This window comes from Falco cherrug, chromosome 20, assembly GCF_023634085.1.
Source record: "Falco cherrug isolate bFalChe1 chromosome 20, bFalChe1.pri, whole genome shotgun sequence".
Taxonomy (NCBI): domain Eukaryota; kingdom Metazoa; phylum Chordata; class Aves; order Falconiformes; family Falconidae; genus Falco; species Falco cherrug.
In genome coordinates this window covers 1,795,720-1,816,905 of record NC_073716.1, presented here as the reverse complement: position 1 = coordinate 1,816,905, position 21,186 = coordinate 1,795,720, and the positions used below count along the sequence as shown (strand labels likewise).

At 48.9% G+C, this 21,186-nt stretch overlaps 1 protein-coding gene across 2 annotated transcripts in view; it reads right to left on the bottom strand.

Moving 5' to 3' along the window:
* Positions 1–20,457, bottom strand: part of ASIC2 (acid sensing ion channel subunit 2) — a 510,130-nt gene extending 489,673 nt beyond the window's left edge. For both annotated transcript variants that reach the window (XR_008730007.1, XM_055697645.1), the window contains exon 1: positions 19,719–20,457. Coding sequence is in view for 1 of the 2 variants with exons in the window: in XM_055697645.1 (XP_055553620.1) it covers positions 19,719–20,282 (564 nt within the window). In the remaining variant the exon portion in view is untranslated. The remainder of the gene's footprint in view (positions 1–19,718) is intronic.
* Between the last annotated feature and the right edge of the window lie 729 nt (positions 20,458–21,186).

The following is a 21,186-nucleotide window of genomic DNA, read 5'->3' as shown; positions in this document are numbered from 1 at the left end:
CATCCAAGGGAGCTCTGGCAAAGCCACCCCCACCCATTCGAACAGCTTCACTGTACTTGGTACCAAACCACCCATACAGATTTACTTTTTCATCTCTCTCCTGGCTGGCTGCATTGGGTAAGCAGAGCATCCCTCCCTTGCAGCAGGACTGTCTGAGACCTGGCCAGCCTGATCCGTAGTTCTCCTTCACATCAGAGTAATCCCTCTGGAGATGGGTCGGAGGTGAATCTAGCAAAGCACCGAAGGGTTTCAGTAGTACTAGCTCTGACTGCAGCACAAAGCGATGTTAGCAGGGTCATTGTCGTCCTTGCTTTGAGTAGAGCTTTTGAGCACAAAATTTAGGATTCAAAAGGGGACAAAATGGACTCTGAGCAAAATCCCTGTGTTGGCACTAAAACCAAGAAGAAAGGAGGTTGAACTGCACATTCAGCACAAAGCTGGGATGCCAGCCCCAGATCTGTTAGATAATATCCCCTGCGTTAACAGAAAATGAGTCTTAATTGGTCCACATCTGGACCTGGGTTGGCCCTAAATGCATTCCCATGTCATTGATGCCAGATCTCTAGCTCATTCCCCCATGCCTTCAGGCAGGGCAGAGCATCTTTCAAGGGAGTTGATTTGCGATTTAAGCCCATCACACACCCCTGAAAGGCACATCTGATGTGGCTCCAGCTCTGCCCCTGAATGTTTCTGTGCGGCTCTAATGAATAGCAGCAACAATCACATTTTAGCCAGGGGAGGGAAACCCCGGCAGGCGCAGTGAGTGTTTAACTGCTCCCACAGCCTTGTTTCTCTAGGAAACCTGAGGGCCAACTTCCAAATTTCTTCCCTTCCCTGCAGCACACCCCCATACCCCGCAGGGGAGCCACACTCTGCCACAAAAACACAGCGCGGGCGCTCTCGCTTATTTATGGGATAACGGACCAGGTGCTCTGTTCCATGAGACAATAATCAGAGTTCCCAGGTGGATAAAATCAAGACCAACTCACTCGTTTCTGCAGAGGGAGTGTATTATTGTCTTTTCAAATAAGGTTTCCGTTTCTCTCTCTGTTGTGTTATGAGTACTGGGAAGCTGTTGGTCAGAATCAACCCAGCTGATGCTTTCCCCTCTTTTTCTCCCTTGCTGCTCAGAGATGCCTTAACTCAGAGAGAAGATTATATTATTTTTAAGCAAGAGAGAGGAGAGACTTTGTATGATGTCTAATACAACAGCATTCCAGGGGCTCACAGAAGCTGTATCAATACAGATAATAAACAAAAGTCCCACCATGTCAAGTGCCGTGATTTCAGTCAGACTGGCCATTAGCAAACCCCCCAGGATGTTCTAACCACCCCCTGAAGGTGAAAATGCTGAATAACACTCAGGGATGTCCTCAGCTTGACATTAACATGGAAGTTTGAGAGATTGTCAGACCACAGATTGCCTTGCACTCATGTTTTGGGTGGATGCTCATAGCGAGCATCATGTACACCCTCAGCCACAGAAGCTGCTTCAGCATCCACGTGGGATCGTCACACGGCACTGGACACAGTTAAGCACCCAAAGGACTTGCATCCTGTTGGATTAAATATTAGTATCTCCATCCAGACATAGAAAGGGTCTGAGTTAGTAAAATTCCCAGCTCTGACAAGCTGTGTATTAAAATCTTCCCATGATCCAAGAAACACAGAATTCACACTGTGTGAATTCTGACCTGAGAGGAAAGAGCTTCCCAGGACGTGACTATATTTTCCCAGGTTTCCCAGGCACCACACGACTGCTGAACCCAGATCAGATGTGCCTAACACGCACTACACAGGTGTACACCTGATCCATTCCTTCAGTAAAGGAAAATTCCGGTGTGCATCAGATTGGAGAGGTCCTTGAACGCAGCCTTCTGTTACTGGCAACCGCATCATATAATCCCATCCATGAGTGATGATCCTGTTTTAAAACCTGCTAGGCTTTTTATCCCCATTATTCCCGCTGAGCAGTTACTTCAGGATCTCATTCCTTCAAGAATTAAAAAAACCACCTTTCTAGCCTCCAGCATAAAGTTATCTATGACCAATTTGTACCATTTGCTCCAAAGCCAGCATCATCATTTAGCTGAAATAGCTTCATTTCCTTCTCAGTGCTTATCCCCTAGACGTATTTTCTACAGAGCAATCATGGCCCTTCGCTCAGCCTTTGCCTCGCCAGCTTAAATGAGCTAAATTCTCATAATCATCCCTTCTAGAACAGGTGCCTCTTTTCCTTAATCCCCCTTGTAGTGTCTCTCTGTACCTTCCAGGTTGGGTTCGGCAGCTTTTGAACGCATGAGACTGAGTGTTCACTCTCCACTAGCGTTCACTGATCCTGACCTCCCTAAGAAACAGCTTTGCAAAGATCCTTGGCAAGGTACATGAAGTTAAAACAGCTGCTTAATTAAAAAAACCCCAGCTAGTCAAGACCTCTGCCTTATCATTCTGGTAGCTTACATACCTGCACAAAAAGTCTCGGGTGTGGAGTGCTCTGAGCCACTGCATGTATCAGCTGGGATCGACGTGCAAAACAAATAGGCAGGGATGGAGCACTAAGAAGGTCTCTTTGTTCAGTGATGTTCAAGATCTGTGATTTTCAAAGAAATTTTTTGTAATGCTCTGTGACGGTGCAATCTTTCCCTACAGCCCAGAGTCTACAGCCCCGGCTGAAGGTTTCTCCAGCCCGCAGGGAGGACAAAGCTTCGGCAGGATGGAGAGCGAAAAGCTCCCAGTGGGCTTAGGGCAGGCGGTGGTTTCATGACGGCAGGTCTGGCAATAGCAGCTCCCCACTATCAGCTCCAAAATGCTGTCGTAGATGTAACTCCACAAACCAAGAGAAACCTCCCCTGGAGCTGAGCCCGAGCTGCTCCAGGTGGCTCATGCAGGGGAATTTAGTTTCTGAAGAAAAAAACCTTTTACATTGCACTCCGAGGTCTTAAATATTATTGTTCCCTGTTGAGTGTGGGTTAAGGGAGGAAAATAGTGGTACTTTTCTCTTTGGCTCTTTTGCAGCTTTCATAAAGGCGTATAAAACCAGTAATGAGCCACTCCACCACTTTAAGCAGTCAGGCAATGATGAATGAGTCCCAGTAAAACACTTCTGTCTTTGCCAAGGGCACTCTGGATTATGCTTGAACCTGTTTTAACCTTAGCACTTAGCCTCCTTTTCCACAAAGTTGCCATTGCATGGCGACAACCGTGATGGAGCTCAAAATAACAAGTCAAAGGAAAGGTTCCTTGAGAGGAAAGGAATATCTGCTTCCCATTTGGGGCTGGGATTTTAAGAAGTATAATTTATCTACTTGCTAAACCTCAGGATTTTAAAGAAACAGGAAGATAATTTTGTGTTACTGGTAAAGGAGGGAGAAAATCTATGAAATTCAGCATGGAAGTATTTTTTTATGACAGTGTGGAATGAAAAATACAGCGAAAGAATAGGGCTAAGCATTATTTCCAGCAATGGAGGCTCATAGAAATGTTCCTCACTCCCTTGAATTCAAATCCTTTCTTAGAGCCGAGATCACACAGGCAGCAGAGCAGGCAGTTGACCTTAGGGTTGGGAGAATATCAGCTGCCACGGTTAGACATGCTTCTGCTTGTTTCCGTGGCCATCTGTACTGCACAAAGGGACACAGTCTACAGACATCCCGAAAGGAACCAGCATCGAAGGGCAGAGCCTGGGCCCCCAAAGGTGCATTCACGTGTTTCTGCACTTGGGGACCCATTCCCGCATCCCTGGAAAATGTGGTAACTCGAGCAAAATCTTGATGTTGATCCTGCTGTGCTGTGTTTGGCTTTTGCTGTGTGAGGCAGAGGAGCACACGATTCCTCTTCCTCCTTGGACCTAGCCAAAGACCTGCCCTTTGCTTCCACCGGTAGAAGGTCTGCCCAGCTCACAGCCACCAGCCTGCTCTTCACATCCAGGGCAAGCTGGTCCGAAGCTGGTCCGAGATGGTCCAAAGGACCATCTGACAACTCCCTGGTGCCTGCAAGAAAGGAGCTGAACGTTCCAGCATGGTCCCTAGGGAATATCCTTTGCTGTGGCCGTTTGCCTACCTACAGCAGAGACAGCAGCCTCCCTGATCCCCACCAGCCCGGGGAATATTCCCAGCAGCAGTCTCTCCTTCCCTCAGCCTTTCCTTCCTCTCCCAGCTTGCACTGGGTAGGTAGAAAAACCCAGTGCGGGGTTACTGGAAACTGTCTCTCAACTCAGGAGCAAGACACAACCCCCTCCCTGGGGGGGCTGCCCAGATGGATATCTCAGGAATGCAGGTTTCCCCATGAGTAGCAAGCATCACATGCACAAAACTGGGGGTTAGAGCATCACTGCTGTAATAAGTGATAGAAAATCATCATCGGCATCACTGAATCATCACCCTGCTGAACAATCCAGTGAGACAGGAGCCAAGATCTTGCTGAAAAACATCACTCGGATGTGGCCTGAGGGGGACCCCTGGTTGCACACTCAATAGCTGGAAAATCTCAAGCCTGGATATGCCTGGACAGAAAGCAAAGAGAAATTATTCTGAGCGTGGCCGTGAAACACTGCAGAGAGCTGGAGCTGTTGTGGCACACAGCTCGGAGGAGGGGCAGACCGGAGGTTTTCTCGGCACAGAAGTTGCGTGCTGTTCTCTGGGTTTATTGTGTTTAATGGAAGCGCGCGTGTCTTTTCTGCAAGACAAGTGCAATTACAAGAACGTACCTGCTCAGGCATTTATTCCTCCTCCTGATAGAAAAAACCATGGAAGGACCAGAATACACGAGCTACAATAGCAGTGTTAACAATTCACCTACACCTCTTCCCCAGCTTCCGAGAGTACTTTGCAAATGGGAACTCCGTACCTACCTACCTGATCTGCAAGAAAATAAATGCACAACACATTGCCCTGTTCCTGGTGACTTAACTGCCCTTGCTTGATCTCTAGAAATAGTTTGCCACGTGAATTCACCGGCGGTAGCTGCGCTTGACTTCAACCCCCTGCAAGAGGTACTGTTACAGATTGGTTTGAAACATGGGAGGAAAATATGCTGCAATTAATTGTACCAACAAACAGCCAACGGCACACGAAATGGAGGAGTAATCTTAGGCTTAGAAGCATCCTTCCACATTTAACAGCATTCCAAAGTGGAAGGGAGGCAGACGGTTTAGTTAGGGATGCTGTTTAGCCTGCAGGCACTTGCAGAAGCTATCTGGGGTATGCGGAGCTGGCAATAGCTGTGGATGCTCAGGTACGCTGTGTACCTGACTTGCAAATAAGCAAGGCTATCAAAATGTTTTTTTGCGTGAAGACATTTGTAGAAAAATGTATTTAGTTTTAATTCCTTCCAAATGGGAATGATGGATGTTCTTGTCTCTGCACAAAATCACAACCCGTGTCATTCTCTGAGGCAGGCTAAAAGAAATTGCCTTCCTTATTTAATTTTTAATCAATTTAAAAAATAAATCTTTAATAATAAACATAAACCGGGCAGGCAGTCCTCACCCCAAGGAGCAGACAATTTTACCATCGATATGAGCAGGGGTGTGTGAAGGCTGCACCGATGTGGTGTTGCAGGGGCTCAGAGCTGGGCAGGCGGCTGCTCCCACCCATGGCTCGAGGAGCACAATGCAAAGCTGGGGCCAGCTCGAGCATCCCTCATCCTGCAGGACAGGCTCACAGCTGCACCGCTGACCCGCTCCCGCTGCCGGGAATCAGGCACACGCAGAGCTGCTTGGTGGGAGGGGGAACTCCGTGGAGTTCCATGGAGATCCGCTCTTCTGGGAGTGGATCTTGGCGAAACAAAGCAGCATCACCTCTATATGGATTTTGGGGTCTTCTCCTCATCCTCCTCAGCATGTCCACATGTACTTCATCTTTGGTGATGGATATAATGGAGAGTGTCTGGTCCCTGGGAGGGGGTGGGCAGGGCAGCTCCCACCCACGCCGCCTGTCCTGTGCATGCCATGGGGCGGAACAGCAGCATCCCTGCTTTCTTCCCAAGGAAATCAGCTGCTGGCTCCCTTCAGGCTGGAGGCTGAGCGCTACCACCACAGACGTGATGGGACCAGATGGATAACCCTGGTGGTGCAGCGAAGAAGCAGTATTGCTGCTCACAGCCTCCTGCTTGCGGGGCAGAGCAGAGGGCACAGCGGGAGCAAGGCTGGAGGGCTCCATACAGGAGCTCTTTGCGTTTTCCCACCTCTCCTGGAGAGCCATGAGCCTCAAGGGCAAAAGAAGCCACACCAGGATGGTTGGGAACTAATCAGAATAGCAGAGCCCAGCAAAGGGAGGTGTTCAAATGGTTTAAACTTGTACTTTTCCTGCCCTTTCCCAAGCTCAGGAGGGAAGAATGAGATTGATGCCATTTGTCTGGGCCTTTGCTTAAAAATAAAAGGATGTCTCCACTCTCTCAGTCCCTCTTCCACATTCCCACTTGCTGTCTGAGAGATGGGGTGCAGGCATTATATTGCAGAAACCACCCAATGCCACGAGGCTCTGGTCCCCCCCAGATCCCCTGTGTAGCCCATATTGTACACACAGCACTGTATTCCAAAGCCATGCCTGAATAATAAACCAGCATGAGTGTCCCTGACTTTCTCAACAATGTGGTGGTTAAAAAACTGGGATGCAGAACCTGTGCTCCCAGCAGGTTGATTCATGCATCTATAGGTAGAGACATGCATGTGCATGTGCAGTGACCCACACACTCAGCAGAAGAAAGTCTCTCCAGCAAATGCAAGGAGGGAGATGAATGCTTTACATAATTCAGGAAAAAAAACCAACACACTATAAAACAGATTGTTCTTGAAACTGAAGAACTAAAGAAGTTGGTTGGTTTTTTTCCAAAGGATGCAGGCATTTTGTCTTCTAACCTCTCCTTGCTCTGTCCCAGGCTCCTTAGGTCTCCCACCAGGCAAAAGCAGAATAAAACAGGGGCAGTAACATCCTCATCCATGTACGTACTTTCACACAGACGCAGATCTACCCCTGGGTGGTTTCTCCATGTCCCATGGGTAGCACAGCTCTGTGCATACTGATTTTTCCTTTGTTGTGCTGTCCGTACTGCCAGAGAAGTGTAAGCTGTGTTGTCACTGCCAGCCTGCTTTAGGAGAAAGTGGGGCACATATGTTTGTTGGACAGCTGGTTGCTGTCAGACAAAATGTATAATACCATTGTTGACCCTGCTTTTCCTTGGTGGGCTTGAGTCTGGGTCTGTCCCAGCTGCCAGTTTTGATGAAACTTGTAGAAACCAAAGTTTTTTTGAGACTTCTGCTCTTTCAGAGGGAGATAAAATTGCTGAAACCTTTTATTATCAGGAAATAAGGCTAAACCTGAGCCACCTCCAGAAAGCTCAGAGGATGGCCGATCAGAAAGCATCTTGCTCTGAAACCTGGAACTCGTTTGAAAACAGCGTATGAATTCCCCCTACTCAGGGAAAGGCAGATATGAGTATGTAACTTGGGGTTCGCCCTGCCTAACATCAGGTGATCCCAGGTTTTCCTTCAAACCCCGTGTAAAATAGAGCCTGGGGTGCACCTAACCTACAGGTGCAAGGTGTGGAGGCTGCATGTTGTGGAAAGTTCCCCAGCTCTGGGTGACTTTTTCCATTACTGAATTCAGAACTAGCTGAAAATCAGAATATCCATTTAATGAGACATTCTAGGGTTTCAAGATTATGTTTTGCTGTGAGATTATTATTTTTTTTAATCAACTTCATGGAAAATAGAAATGCTTTAAGACAAAAAGCTTTCATTTTTCTCATGGGAAATCTCATCCCAGTCAGTGTAACTATAAGAAAGCAACTTTTTTTTCATTCAGAAAGCATTTCCTGATGGAAAGTTTGCAATGGAAATGTTCAGACCAATTCCAGGCTCATCAATCTGTGTTTCAAAAACCCATGCTTGCTTCTGATCTGAATTGTTTTTCTTCGAGCCAGCCTCAGGGCTCTGCTTCCTCATACCATAAACACAGTTTTCTACAATTTCTGTCTCATCTTCCCACTTCCTCAGCTGCTCGCCCCTGTTCCTGTTTCCCCACCTCATTTAACCTGCCACTTCGCACCCTGCACCGCACCCCAAGATGCACCACGCGGACTGAGAAGGAGGAGCTGGGAGCTAAGGCTCAACCCACTACCATGTGCCAGCAGAAGCAGAGATGTAGCACAAGCTTCTGAACACTGATGTACCCAGCAGAGAAACAGGTTTTAGAAACTTTAGAGTCATATAAGCACTATAGAAGACCCTTGCACGTGTTTCTAGTGTCATGCATGCACACCTTAGAAAAATCCTTTCCCCCTTGATCTCTTTTTCCCTGGAGAGGTGCAGATGTACAGAGGCATCATCATAGGACAGACTTCTAAAGGTCTTTCTTTTTGTACTAAGTGATAATGAGAAGGATTTTTCCAGGATGGATGCAATTGTGGGGGCTAACAGTGTGATCTCATTCTCATTAATGTCTTTAGGAGGCAAACTCCGCTGAGGTTCAATGGAAATAGGATTGTTTTTTCATCCTGGGACTTGCTTTCTCCCACAGCTTATCCTTGACAGCCATATATACCATTGCATCTTCTCACTCAGGGCATTCCTCCGCCGTCATTTGCATCTCTGCAATTACACACGCCCTATAAGGAGCTCGTCGCGGTCGGTGTAGAGCAGCAAACGGCACTCATAATAATTCAACCGCAATGCCTTGTCTTTGCCTTGACAGAAACAAATTCATTTGTTATTCATGCGGATGTCACATGTATTTCAGGAGATGCTCCATCATAATTTAGCATTAGTTAATGGCCACTTAGAGTGTTCCTGGAGCATCTGTGGAAGGGATGGTGGCTGTGGGATTCATTGCCAGGGTGGAGTATGAAAAACGCAGTTGAATCAACAAGTATGAAGCTTAACATCTGGCACAGAAACTCCTTCCCTTAATGAGGGCATGATATCGACCCCCTGTCTCGTCACGCTACTGATGAAAACTGTTCCAACTTTTTACATAAAGATTGGTTTAGATGGGAATATTGTTTGAGAAGCTACCGCTGCAGCAGTTTTCACAAAACCTTCTGGGAAAATACTTTGTTTCTTTTCATTAAAAAAAAGAAAGAATCCCCAAACATTAAATGCATCAAAAAAACCCAACCCAATCACACAACAGGACTGTGACTGCTGTAACCAGCCATCACCTCCCTAGCAAAAGAGGAGACATGCTATGTTCTGGGAGATGTAATCCAACCAGTGTGCCCAGATTGAAACAGCGGTATGATGAACCAAAACTGCAGTTCCTGACAGAATTCACAGCAACGTTCTTCAGCGAAAAAGAAACATGGTGGTGGCAAAAATTCTGTTCTATTCCAAGGCCCCCCTCCACTAAACCATCACTTTCCAGATGGCACAGGGTCCCTCCCATCTCCTATCACCCATGTGAGGTCAGACCGAAGCCTCTCTGATATCCTTGTCGAGCTCTCACAGGTTTTTCCATCACTCTATCGAGGTGACAGCGCTGCTGCCGCTTCGTGCGTGGTGTGCAGAGGTGGATCACACATGCTGCTCGCCCAAAGCACTGCAGCTGGTGGTGGCAGGAATACAGAGGCTCTCGTGGACACCTCTCTCCCTCTACCATCCATTTTAGTGCCAGGGAGCAGTGGAGTGTGCTGCTGAAAGTTGAGCTAATTAAGGGTTAAGCTTACATTAATTCCTCCCACTGGTCATTAACTGTCCTCTGCAATTAATTTAGTCCTTTATTCTCCTGCCTATGGCATACTGCAGTGATGTTTTCTTGCTTGCCATTGAGTGATCCCACATGACAATGACACTCTCCTGGCTGCTGCACCAGGGCTCCAGCTTATCATTTTCTATTTGAACTGGGGGAAGTCAGTCACCTGTCACGGGGGCAGAGATGTGAGCCCTTAAATTATTCCGCTCATAGTACATGCAGTTAAGTCACTGGAGAGCATTTGCTTGAGTTTATTTATTCTCTTCTCTTGGCCTAAGGTTAATTTCCCTCAAACATTCAGGTGAACAAACAGTTTGACTCACTGTTATGGGATTCAGCCCCATGAAGTGAAGTCCTTGTGTGACTGTCCTCCTCTGCACCAGCATGGGATTTCAGAAAGCTTGGGAAGAACATGAGTGAAACATGAAACAAGAAAATGTCTGAATGGGCTGGTCTGACTTTCTTCCTCCAACAATGACAAAAAGAAGGCAAACACATTTTTAATTCTTTTAATTTCATGCCCACCTTTATGTTACATTCATTTATATATCAGTCTTCAACATCGTTGAAACAGCATTGTGAAGATTCAGATTTATAAAGCAGGTGAAACTTCATCCCACTCAAAGTTTTGGCCCTTAACCTGTTTGGATTGGTTTTGTTGTTGGGTTTTTTTTCAGATACGGGAGGAGGACAAACTCAGAACTGCCGGTTTCCTTCAGGACAAACCCCGTTTCCCAACAAACTCACACTGGAAGTGAGATCTGAGCAAGCTTTGGACCAACTGAGAGGGAAGCCTGAAGGCTCCGTGTGAAGCTCTCACTACCGGGGCAGAGCCTGGAATGACCTTCTCACGCAACGTCAAACTGATCTGAAGAAGCACCCGAGGAGCAGATAAGGTTTGGCTCGGTCATTTTCCCTCCTGATATTCTTTCAGATTCCAGTCCCTGAGGAAATCACAATGCAGAAGGGGCTCATCTGACAGAAGCCACCAACTGAGCAACCTCTACTGCAGGTGGGACAGGCCTGATGGTCCAGGTTCCCCTGCCACAGGCTCCTCTCTGGAAATCAAACCAAGTGCAGATTAAAACTCCTTTCATCCAGCTCACCCCAAGCAAATCCATGCACGTTTTCCATTACCGTTCACCTCTTCACGCTCCCTGACTTTTCACACAGGCTAAATCCTTTCTTCAACAGCAATAAATGATCAAAACAATTCAGCTTTTCTTCAAATCAGGGAATGTGCTTCAGTTGTAAATATTCATGGCTGGATGGAAATTGTTTCTTGATGGGCCCTGGGCATACTGCTGTCACTCTGCTTAAATGACTCACAGGCTCTTTTAACTCCAAGGGGCAATTTTGTTTGCCTGGTGCTGGTCTCATAGATTAATCCGTGGCAGACGAAGTCAGACATGTCCACCTTATTTTCCATCTTAGCTTGTCGAGCTTGTGATCCCTGAGAGGTTTCCTCACAGCTATTCACAGGTCTGGAAACCCCAACGAGCTTTTAGAAGACCATTCAGGTTATGCTTTTCCCTCAGTAAAGCAAGGACAATTAAGGCTTTTTTTTTCTCAACTTCCCAAAAGATGCAGGTGGCAAAATAGCCACTGACTTTCGCAGCCTGCACGTATAGCCACAGCTCGTGTTCTCCTCCCTCTGCATTCTCCAGCTCACAGCTGTGCTCGTCTCTAGGCAAGAAAGTGTTTCATGGGTCTGGTTTCCCGAAGACTTCTTCCTATGGAAAACTGCATGAAGGCTCATGTCAGCCCAGCAGGCAAAATTCTTTCTATATATTTTTGAGTACTTAATATGGTCAGTATAGCTGCGGCAGCAACACGTGCAGCTGGCACCCTGCTTGGGTCCACCTTACCATGGCAGCTGAGCGATATATCGTCCTTTATCGCCCGCACACCAACCATATGTCCCCTGACAGCCAATTCGGGCATAATCCTGCTGCGCCAGCCAAGCTGAGTCCAACCAGCACTCCAGGTACAAATCCCATTAACAAATGCTTTCCTGAAGGTGCTGGAGGGCCTCGCAGATGCCAGGTCCTGCTGGAGGCGATGAAGATGCCTCAGCTGACCTCGCCACCCCTGCTGCTGTGCAGCCAGCTGCACTCCTCGGGACCTGCAGGGCACAATTTCTCAGTCGAGAGGAGCTGAATGATGGACTTGAGGTTTTTTTGAGGGAATCTCTGCTGCCTCCTTCTAAAGTGAATGTGTGTGGTTTCCAGAGATGGAAAAGGACAGGGGCTTGCTCAGAGAAACTGTGATGGGCTCATTATGGAACCAGAACCACGACTGCCTCAGATGCTCGGTGTGGAGCTGTCAACAACTGTGCATTTTAGGCCAATTTTTTCCTGTAGGTCAGTAATGCAAACTCGAACTTGTATGCAAGGCTCACAGTGGGGAAGGCAACCATCTTCCAAAGCTGGCTCTGATCTTGCATGCTTGCATTGAAGGTGAACAGGGAATTACACACGAGTGGAGACCAGTGATGAGCAGTGCTCATCAGGGCTCAGTATCTGGACCAGTGCTGTTTAACCTTTGTCAGTGACATGGACAGTGGGATTGAGCGCAGCCTCAGCAAGTTTGCCGATGACACCAAGCTGTGTGGTGCGGTCGACATGCTGGAGGGAAGCGTTGCCACCCAGAGGGACCTTGACAGGCTTGAGATGTGGGCCCATGAGAACCTCATGAAGTTCAACAAGGAAAAGTGCAAGGTCCTGCACACGGGTCAGGGCAATCCCAAGCACAAAACCAGGCTGGGTGGAGAATGGAGTGAGACCCATCCTGAGAAAAAGGACTTGGAGGTGTTGGTTGATGAGAAGCTCAGCATGAGCTGACCATGTGTGAAAGCCAACCATGCCCTGGGCTGCATCACCAGCAGCGTGGCCAGCAGGACGAGGGAGGGGACTGTTGCCTTTTACTCCACTCTGGTGGGACCCCACCTGCAGCACTGCCTCTGCTCTGAGGCCCCCAACATGAGAAGGACATAAAACTGTTGGAGCAAGATCAACAAAGATGGTCAGAGGGCTGAAACACCTCTCCTGTGAAGACACACTGAAAGAGCTGGGGTTGTTCAGCCTGCAGAAGAGAAGGCTCTGGGGAGACTTTATAGCACCTTCCAGCACCTAAAGGGGCCAACAAGAAAGCTGGAGAGGGACTTTGTACAAGGGCATGTAGTGATAGGACAAAGGGGAATGGCTTTCCACTGAAACAGGGGAGGTGTAGATTAGCTATTAGGAAGAAATTCCTCACTGCGAGGGTGCTGAGGCACTGGCACAGGCTGCCCAGAGGAGCTGTGGCTGCCCCATCCCTGGAAGTGTCCCAGGCCAGGTTGGACGGGGCTTGGAGTGACCTAGTCCAGTGGAAGGTGCCCCTGCCCATGGCAGGGGGATGGAACAAGATGGTCTTTAAGGTCCCTTCTAACCCAAACCATTCTGGAATTCTATGAAAAAAATGAGTCTCCCCCCAAAACAGCAAAAGGGGATAAGACCCAGCAGGTATGCAACTGCTTTTTATTATAGAAACATAAAATAATTCAGGTTGGAAGGGACCTCAGGAGGCCACCCAGGCCATCACTGAAGCCAGACCTGTTTTCTCCTTTAATCAAGTGAGAATTCCTACTTCTTTTTATGATGACTGGTTTTGACTTTTGCCCATTTCTTCCGTGGGGATCATGGACATTGAACCATAGTGGTCGGGACCTTGCAAGGAGTGTTTAGATCAAATGCGCAGAGTGGCTTACAGCAGTCACATCATGCTTTTTCACAGGGCATCACTGCACTTGGTCAGAAAAGCACCAGGATTCTGCAAGAGGGAACATCTGGGAGAATGTTATTTATCATTTGTCAAGAAGTCTCCAAGGGACACTTGCATGAGGTGTATGGAAGAAGCTCAGGACAAGATGTGTTGTCCCAATTTACCTGTCCAGATGGAAACTGTGCTGGTTTTTTTATACATTCCTTGTCTTTCCTGGCATTCACTTACAGTTTTGAGCATGACTAGATTTAATTCTGGCTCATATAGAAAAAGCACAAGTACTTTTGAACACTTTCACCCTTCACCCACCGCAGACAGAAAGCTGTACCCAGGAGACCCCCTTCCAAGACCAGTTGTCAAAGAGACCCTGTGAGATGAAACCTGTTGGCTGTGGACAGCCATGGGCTGAGGAGGCACCAGGTCATGGTGGCTGGAAGACATTTATCATCCTTGTTCTCTGTTTTTTTTACAACCTTGCCCCCCCAACAGCTTTCTAGCACTTCTCAGTGCCTCTCTGGGAGAAAGGCTATTCCCTCCCATTTTACAGGTAGGAGAGTTGAGGTGCAAGAAGCTGGACTTGGAGGTACTTCCAAGGCAAAGGAAAGCCTCATGTAATTCCCAGGAAAATTCTGATAAAGTCTTGCAGCCCCCAAACATCAGCTCTGTCCTTGCAGCTCTAATGACATCCTCTTGCTCAGCATTTCTTCCTCATCTCAAAGGCAGCGTCTGCACTTTGTTGCAGCTCCAGATGCTCTTTGGAGTGCAGATCCCTTGGCAGATGTGGTGCGGATGGGGGGGACAGAGGAGCTCTGCCTTGGCCTCCTGATGAATGACTGTGATGAATGGGAATCACTTAGAAGACAAGAGTGGTTCTTGCGCTCCTTCCAACGAAGTGGCCAGGTGCATGGCATAAGCCGAGGCCACGGGCAAGGGGAGGCTGAGCCCACAGCTGGCTCTCACACACGAAATGCTTTGCCTTTCATCCTCCACCGCCCTCCTTGTGCCTCATCTCCCTTTGCATTCAAAACCCTCTGATCTCTCGCTGTCCCTAATACTTTGGCTGTGAACGTTTCTGAGATATCGCAGATCTTTAGATTATTTGCCATCTCAAACCCCTAGTGAGGGATGGGAGTGTGACTGCTGAAGAAATGGCTCAAACCAGAACAAAACCACAGATCTTTTAGAAGAAAATTAAAGAGGAGTTCATCAGTGTGCTGCTCAGGTCTTGAGTCAGACTGATGCCTCAGATGTAGAGCACCAATGTCCCAAGTAAATGAGCTGCAGCCACACTTCTGAAGGCTCTATCCTATGGGAGCTGTTTCACCCAGGGTGAATATTTTCAGATTAAAGGGCTTAAAACTGGGTTTGCCATGAAAAGACCCCACCGAAGTTCTACAGCCTTCTCTTCATTAGATTTTAACTCCAGTAACCATTCAAGACCCAGGAAGTTTTTTTTCATGAACAGATGTTCATCCCAAATGGCATCATCCCATGAAACTTTCTGGTGAATTTTAAAGCATTATCCTACCATTTTGTAATAAATAAAGGAAATACAAACCCCACCAGCACCACGGGGAAGCACCACCATGCTCATTTTACAGCTAAATGCTTAAGGGAGAGAGAAACTTTGTGTAGCCAAACGCTGGGTAGGACAAAGGTCTGCATTTCTCAAGGGCATGGTTTGGGTGTCAGCCAAGATACGTGACCCAGGAACAACGCACTTCATTTCAGACACCCAGCTAAGAAACCACCACCAGCAACACGCTGCCCCTGCGCTGCCTCCCATGCCAAAGCCCACGTGCTGGAACGCAACAGCCCGGGCAAACTCCCGATGTTATCGTGCAGACTGGGAAGGCTGCGCAAGGATGTGGTCTCCTAGTGGAAGAACCATCTATTTGTGTAAAAGGTATCACAGAACTGCAGATCTCATTATGGCATCTCAGATCCTGGAGCAAACTTTGGAAAAAGTCACAATTTCCCACAAAAAAATGCTAAAAAGAAAGAAGTAATGTTTTTCCAAATCCAGCAGCTATCACCCTGGTGGTTTTTTTCCTTGATGAAAGTGGAAATTGCATCATAAGAGATGAGAATGGACTAATTAGCCCAAAAAGCAAAAGCTATTTACTAAATGCTGGCCTCACGGGCACACGAGAGAATGGGAGAAAAAAAAATGCATGGAAAAAGACAGATAGATTGACAGAAACTTGTGTCTCAAAATAGGAATATTCACATGAGATACTCTCCATTATGCGGACACTGTCAGTAGGCATGTGTATTGAAAATAAATGAGTTATATCCTTTGATTGTCATGGCCACTGAAAATAAATAGACATCTGGCAACTAAGGCATAGCAGGCTCAATCTAAGTTATTGTGTTACCTCTGAAATGAATTGGATGTGCGAGGAAGCACACGCTACACATTCCATTTAGCAAATGACCCAACTGAAAAATAGGCTCGTACACCAGGACGCACACCCACTGCCATCAGCTGAGCACCTCTGGCAGGGCTCACCTGCTGGGGCTAATTGTCTCAGCCAGGTGGGACTGATGTAGCCCGTTCCCCTGGCTGCTCATATTCTCTGTATCCGCTCCCAGTTCATCCCATCAGTCATTCTACATTTACCCCATGGGCTGAAAGGGTTTTCATAGGCTTTTCTCCCCTGCTGCCCCATGCATTTGCTGTGCCACATGCACAAATCAATCCCCTGCCATTGCCCAGTTCATCCCATGCTGGAGCAGCACAGGAGCACAAACCACACCACCAGGCCAGGGAAGAGGCTTTGCTCCAGCACACCCACAGACATCCCCCGAAAATCCCAGCCACGTGTCTAGGGCTGACAAGCCACAGCTTTACCGCGCTCAGCAGCAGTAGGATGGGATGACCTTAATGTCTTGTCAAGCAGCGTGAGCACAGCTTCTCCCGAAAAATGCCATCTGCGAGGTCATTTTCAACCGAGACCTCCTGGGAGGAGCAATGCAGAAAAAAAGGAGGGGATTTCCTCGTCTGCTGCTGTTATCAGGTTTCCCTCCTCCAAACACTTGAAGGGAAGGGAATGGGTTTGCTAAAGCCTGTTCGTGTTCTGCCAATTTTCTATTCTTCATTGCTTTGCCTACAGCAGAGGTCTGCATTATCTTATCTGCTGCTCAGCACATCGCCATGCCAGCTCAGGAATCTGCACATGCTCTGCGAGGACCTTGCTGTTCCCTTCGGATGTATCTCTGCAGGAAAGCTTAGGGGACTTGCTCCTCAGAGCAGACCATAATATGAGGAAACGTCTGAGAAGCATTAGACATTATCCTGGGGAGAAGGGACAGGGAGTGTAAGGAAAGCACAGCTCAAATCCTGTTAATAAAGGAGTGACAGAGAACTGAAGCGGGGAAGCAGAGGAGGAAGGAGGGTAAAGTCACATTTTTGAAATGCCAGGACGCTGCCATTGCGGCTTCTGCTTTCCCAGGTGGCAAAAGCAACCTGTGCATTGTTCAGGGGACACGCCGCACACAACACCCCCCTCTGCATCCAGAGGGACCACTGCCCAAGCCGGCAACACTGCCCTAACTTCTCCAGCAGTGCCTTGGCACAGAGCTAACCGCTTTGATGCAGCCTCCCACTGCAAAACTCCTGCCTCTTCTGCTCCCAGGTGCATGAATTTGGGGAGTACAGAAACAGAGCCGGAGTTGTTCACCACGATGACGTATTACAACACTGCTCTGGGATTTACACCCTCTGCTTCCTGACAGGATAGAAACCAGGCTTCAGAGATGCTGCTTCTCCTCCTTCTCCAAGGGGTAATGCAGCAGGATGGATGGGCTGTCAGCCTATATGCAGTTGCAACAGGTCGTTGGTGATTAAATGCAAAATTCATCCAGGACATGAGGTTCTGATTCAGCCCGGAGGCAGTTCAAAGACCTTTACAGCATGCTCCCTGTGGAACGACCTACTCATCTTTCAAGCCCTTTTTGCTGCCTTTTATCTCTGAGAGCTAAAATCTGGAAGGAAAACAGGGGTGTTGCATCCCTTTTGACGGATGCTCCCTGGATTGCCGTAACCTAGGGGACCACCTGGAGGTCGGTGAGCCTGGAACACTTGGCTGTGTTAGAGGCACCACGGGCAGTGCCGGGAAGGGGTCTGCAGCATCAGCTAGGGGCTGCTTGGCAGCGTGGGCTGAAGTATTTCACGCCCGGTTGCTGGATCCCTACAGTACTTTGACAAGGACAAGCACTGTCAGTCTGTAATACCCTGTTTCTAGCTGGCCCTAACCTGCTTTAGCAGAGCAAGGATTTATTCAGCAGACCGGGAATGTTTAGTCTTTCTGGAAACTACTGTATCCCTCATGGAAAAAATAAAAATCAAAATCATTGTTTTAAAAGCAGCTGCCTCAAAAAACTAAATGGCCAGGGACATGACACCCCATTATGTTCCAGGGAGGCTGCCAAGAGCTCCTGTCTTATCTGAGAACAGGACCTGCTTTTTTAAGTCCTGCAGATGTTTTGAACATGCTGTTTCCTTGCTGGCTGGGGGGCTTTTGCTTTTGGCTGGTGTTTAGTGAACGATCAGGAAGCCCCCCGGCAGAAAACTTCCCTCTCCTCGCACCCTCACTAGGGTTAGGGGGACGCCTGTCCACCCTGTTGGGATATGTCCTCCCCCCAACTCTCCTGTCCCCTGGACTTTTGCATGCATTGCTCTTTTTCTATCCCATTCTCCAGACTTAGTCACACACGGCTTTTCTTTAGCCAGCTCTTCTCCTAGTGACTTTCTTGCTACCTTCCTACGACTCTTATGACCCAGCCTCTGCCCAGACCTGCCCAGGGAGCAGAAGCAAAGGAGCAGTTTGCCTGGATATCCAGTTTGAAATGGGCAAGGCATCGGGATTATGCACAGGCAATAACTGAGACATAAAAGTATATATTCCTGCTCAGACATTTAAGGAGAGCACAGTCCGGGTGATGGCAATGACTTTGTAGCATGAGTCGGTTGGGCTGATTTGCTGGGAGATCCAAAAGCAACAGAGCAAGAAAATATTCCCATCTCCTAAAAACAGACGAAGATCCTCTGTTGACAAACCAGACCACCACAAAACCTGCCATGGCACCTGCCTGTCCGTGCAGGACGTAGAGCAGCGAGCAGAACAAGCAGCGTTGCTCCCAGAGAAACAACCGCCTGAAAGCTGCAGCGTTGCTGACTCCAGGATTCCCGACCCCCCCAGCCAGCACAGTTGGTGCAAAGGGACTGGCCAGCGTGGCCTGCGAGCAAAGGGCAACTCAGCCCAGTCCCCAGCCAGCACCCCCACATCTCTGCCAGGATGTGACCCAAGCCACCAGCCTGCGGGGTGCAGACCCCTCTACAGCCGCTCGCCCAGCCCAGACCCCTCACCGCCCCAGCAGCACACAGGGGGCATCACTGCTGCCAGGCAACCTACTTTTTATTTTTATTTTAAGCTGATGCTTTTTGCCAGCCAAACTATCCAGGCCAGCCTGCACTGCCATCAGGGTGTCAGCCAGAAGCTGTAAACTGAGCAGCGTCTGCTTCCTCCAGGATCCTCAGGCTAAGCAGCTCGCTCCACCTCCCCGCCAGCCTGGGAGCAGTGCTGAGCCTCATTTCTTTTCCTCTTCTTCTCCTTCCCTCCCCCCTTCTGTCTAACACACCACCAGGAAGGGACCCAGCTGGTGCCCACACCGTGCAGCAAACTAGGATTTATGAACCGTGACCACCAGGAACAAGCAGAAATTTTTCCCCTTCCACGATGCATTGGGTCTCAGACCCAATACACACGATTTTAGCGAGGCTACAAACACCTGGGGAAATACAACTGGCTAATGGACATCACTCAGACCATCCCTGAGCGCCTGCCTTTCTTGCTGGCCTCTTTCCAGCCCCCTCTACTTTCTTCAGCCGGCTAACATTCACTAGCCATAACAAGAGACCCCCAAGCCCCCTCTGATGCTCAGCAGGGCCCGTCTGATGCCCTGCTCTGACACCAAGCAGCTGTGGGCCTTATGCAGGATGGAGGCTGGACCTGCTGCGAGCCCCTTGCAGGGCTGGCCCCACATAACCCCCCAGCAGGACTCCAGCAAACAAACTTCAACTCAACAGGCTGCCTCCTCCTCCTCCTCCTCCTCCTCAGCCGTGCCAGAGCCCAGCAGACACCATTCACTCATTGCACCGTGCCCACACGGGTGGGCCAGTGACCTCCGGTGTTGTCCTGGTCCTACAACACCACCACCGTCCACACACCCAGAGAAGGGAAAAGCAGAGTGTCTGCTCATACTCACAGTTTTGAAGTCCTCATGGTTGCACTCTTGGCCTTTGAATTTGCAGTACAGCATCATATCCTTCAGGTCGTGGCCAACCCGGGCCAGGAACTCCTGCATGTTGAAAACTTTTGGTTTATACTGCTTAAAGTTGGCCTTTTCTTGGAGGATGGCTAAGACGGCTGGGTCAGCCAGGTGAGGGTTTGGGATCTGCAGGTTGACATCAAGCAGAGCCAGGAGCTCCCCAGCGTGGTACAGGTCGTTGGTGGTGAGCCGGGAGAAGCGAAACTCGTTGAGGTTACAGATGGTGACAGCGGGGAAGACCAGGCTGTTAGCCACGACCTCGTCCACTTTGGTCACGTGCTGGTAGGAGAAGTAGAAAGCCACCCGGTCTGAACTCTCCACCAGGAGGAGACCCAGCGAGCCCACAAAGGCCAAGGTCCAGAGCAGGCGCCGGATGGTCACCGGCCCATAGACGAAGACGTGACGGATCCCGTGGAGCGTGGAGGTGTTGGCAAAAATCTGGATGCTGGAAGGCTGCAGGCTGCCCATGCTGCCCTCGCTGGTGCTGTCCTTCAGATCCATCAGGGACAGTTAGTTAAATCCTGGCACTGCTTTTTGGGTCAGTCTGTAGCTGGAACTGGGCTCTGGATCTCTCCCCTCCCCTCTCGAAAGTAATTAAACCCTCTTAGGGGCGGGAGATAGAAGGAGAGTCTCAGGCCAGCTGCTTCAAGTTTATCCCACAAGCTCAGCAGTAGCTTCAGCGGGGTAAATATTTATATAAAATCCATTCAAACTCTGGCTCTTGATTTCCTCGGTGCGATAAGAAGGGCTGGTTTTATTTAGGGAGACACCAAGGTGATGTGGAAGAGATGTGGGTGGGCAGGCAAAGCCGAGCCAATGGAAATAAAGTCCTCCCCCTACACACACACACATGCACACACACACACACACACACGCCGAAGGAAGATGAGATGAAGTGAGAGAGCTTAAAACAAGTCGAGGCAGCTCGCAGGCTGTTAACTAGTGCGGAAAGCCCAAGGATGCAGCTTCCCGGAGCTGATGTCTTGCACAGCAGCAGGGCTTTCAGACCGATCGGGTGATGCTCTCTGTGCTCCAGGGATGCGAGCTGCTGGATTTAGGCATCTCTCCTCCTCCCCACCCTTCCATTTTGGGCAGGGCTTGAAGAAATACCACCACCCCAAAAAACCCACCCCGTGCTGCCGGTGTTATTTCCAAGGGCTTCTCAAAAAATTGCTGCTCAACTCCAGGCACACATACACACAGAGCAGAGGAGAGAGCGATAGCATGAAGCCTCTCCTCTGCCACACAGCAGCTCAGAGCAAAAAATCAGACAGGACAAGACTCAGTGGGGAGAGGCAGCAGGAGGAGAGGGGCTGCAGCATCTCTCGTCTCTTCTCTCTCTCCCTTCACTTCAGGACTCTTGACAGGGCGAAGCGCTGAGAGCCGTGAGTCACGCATTGATCTG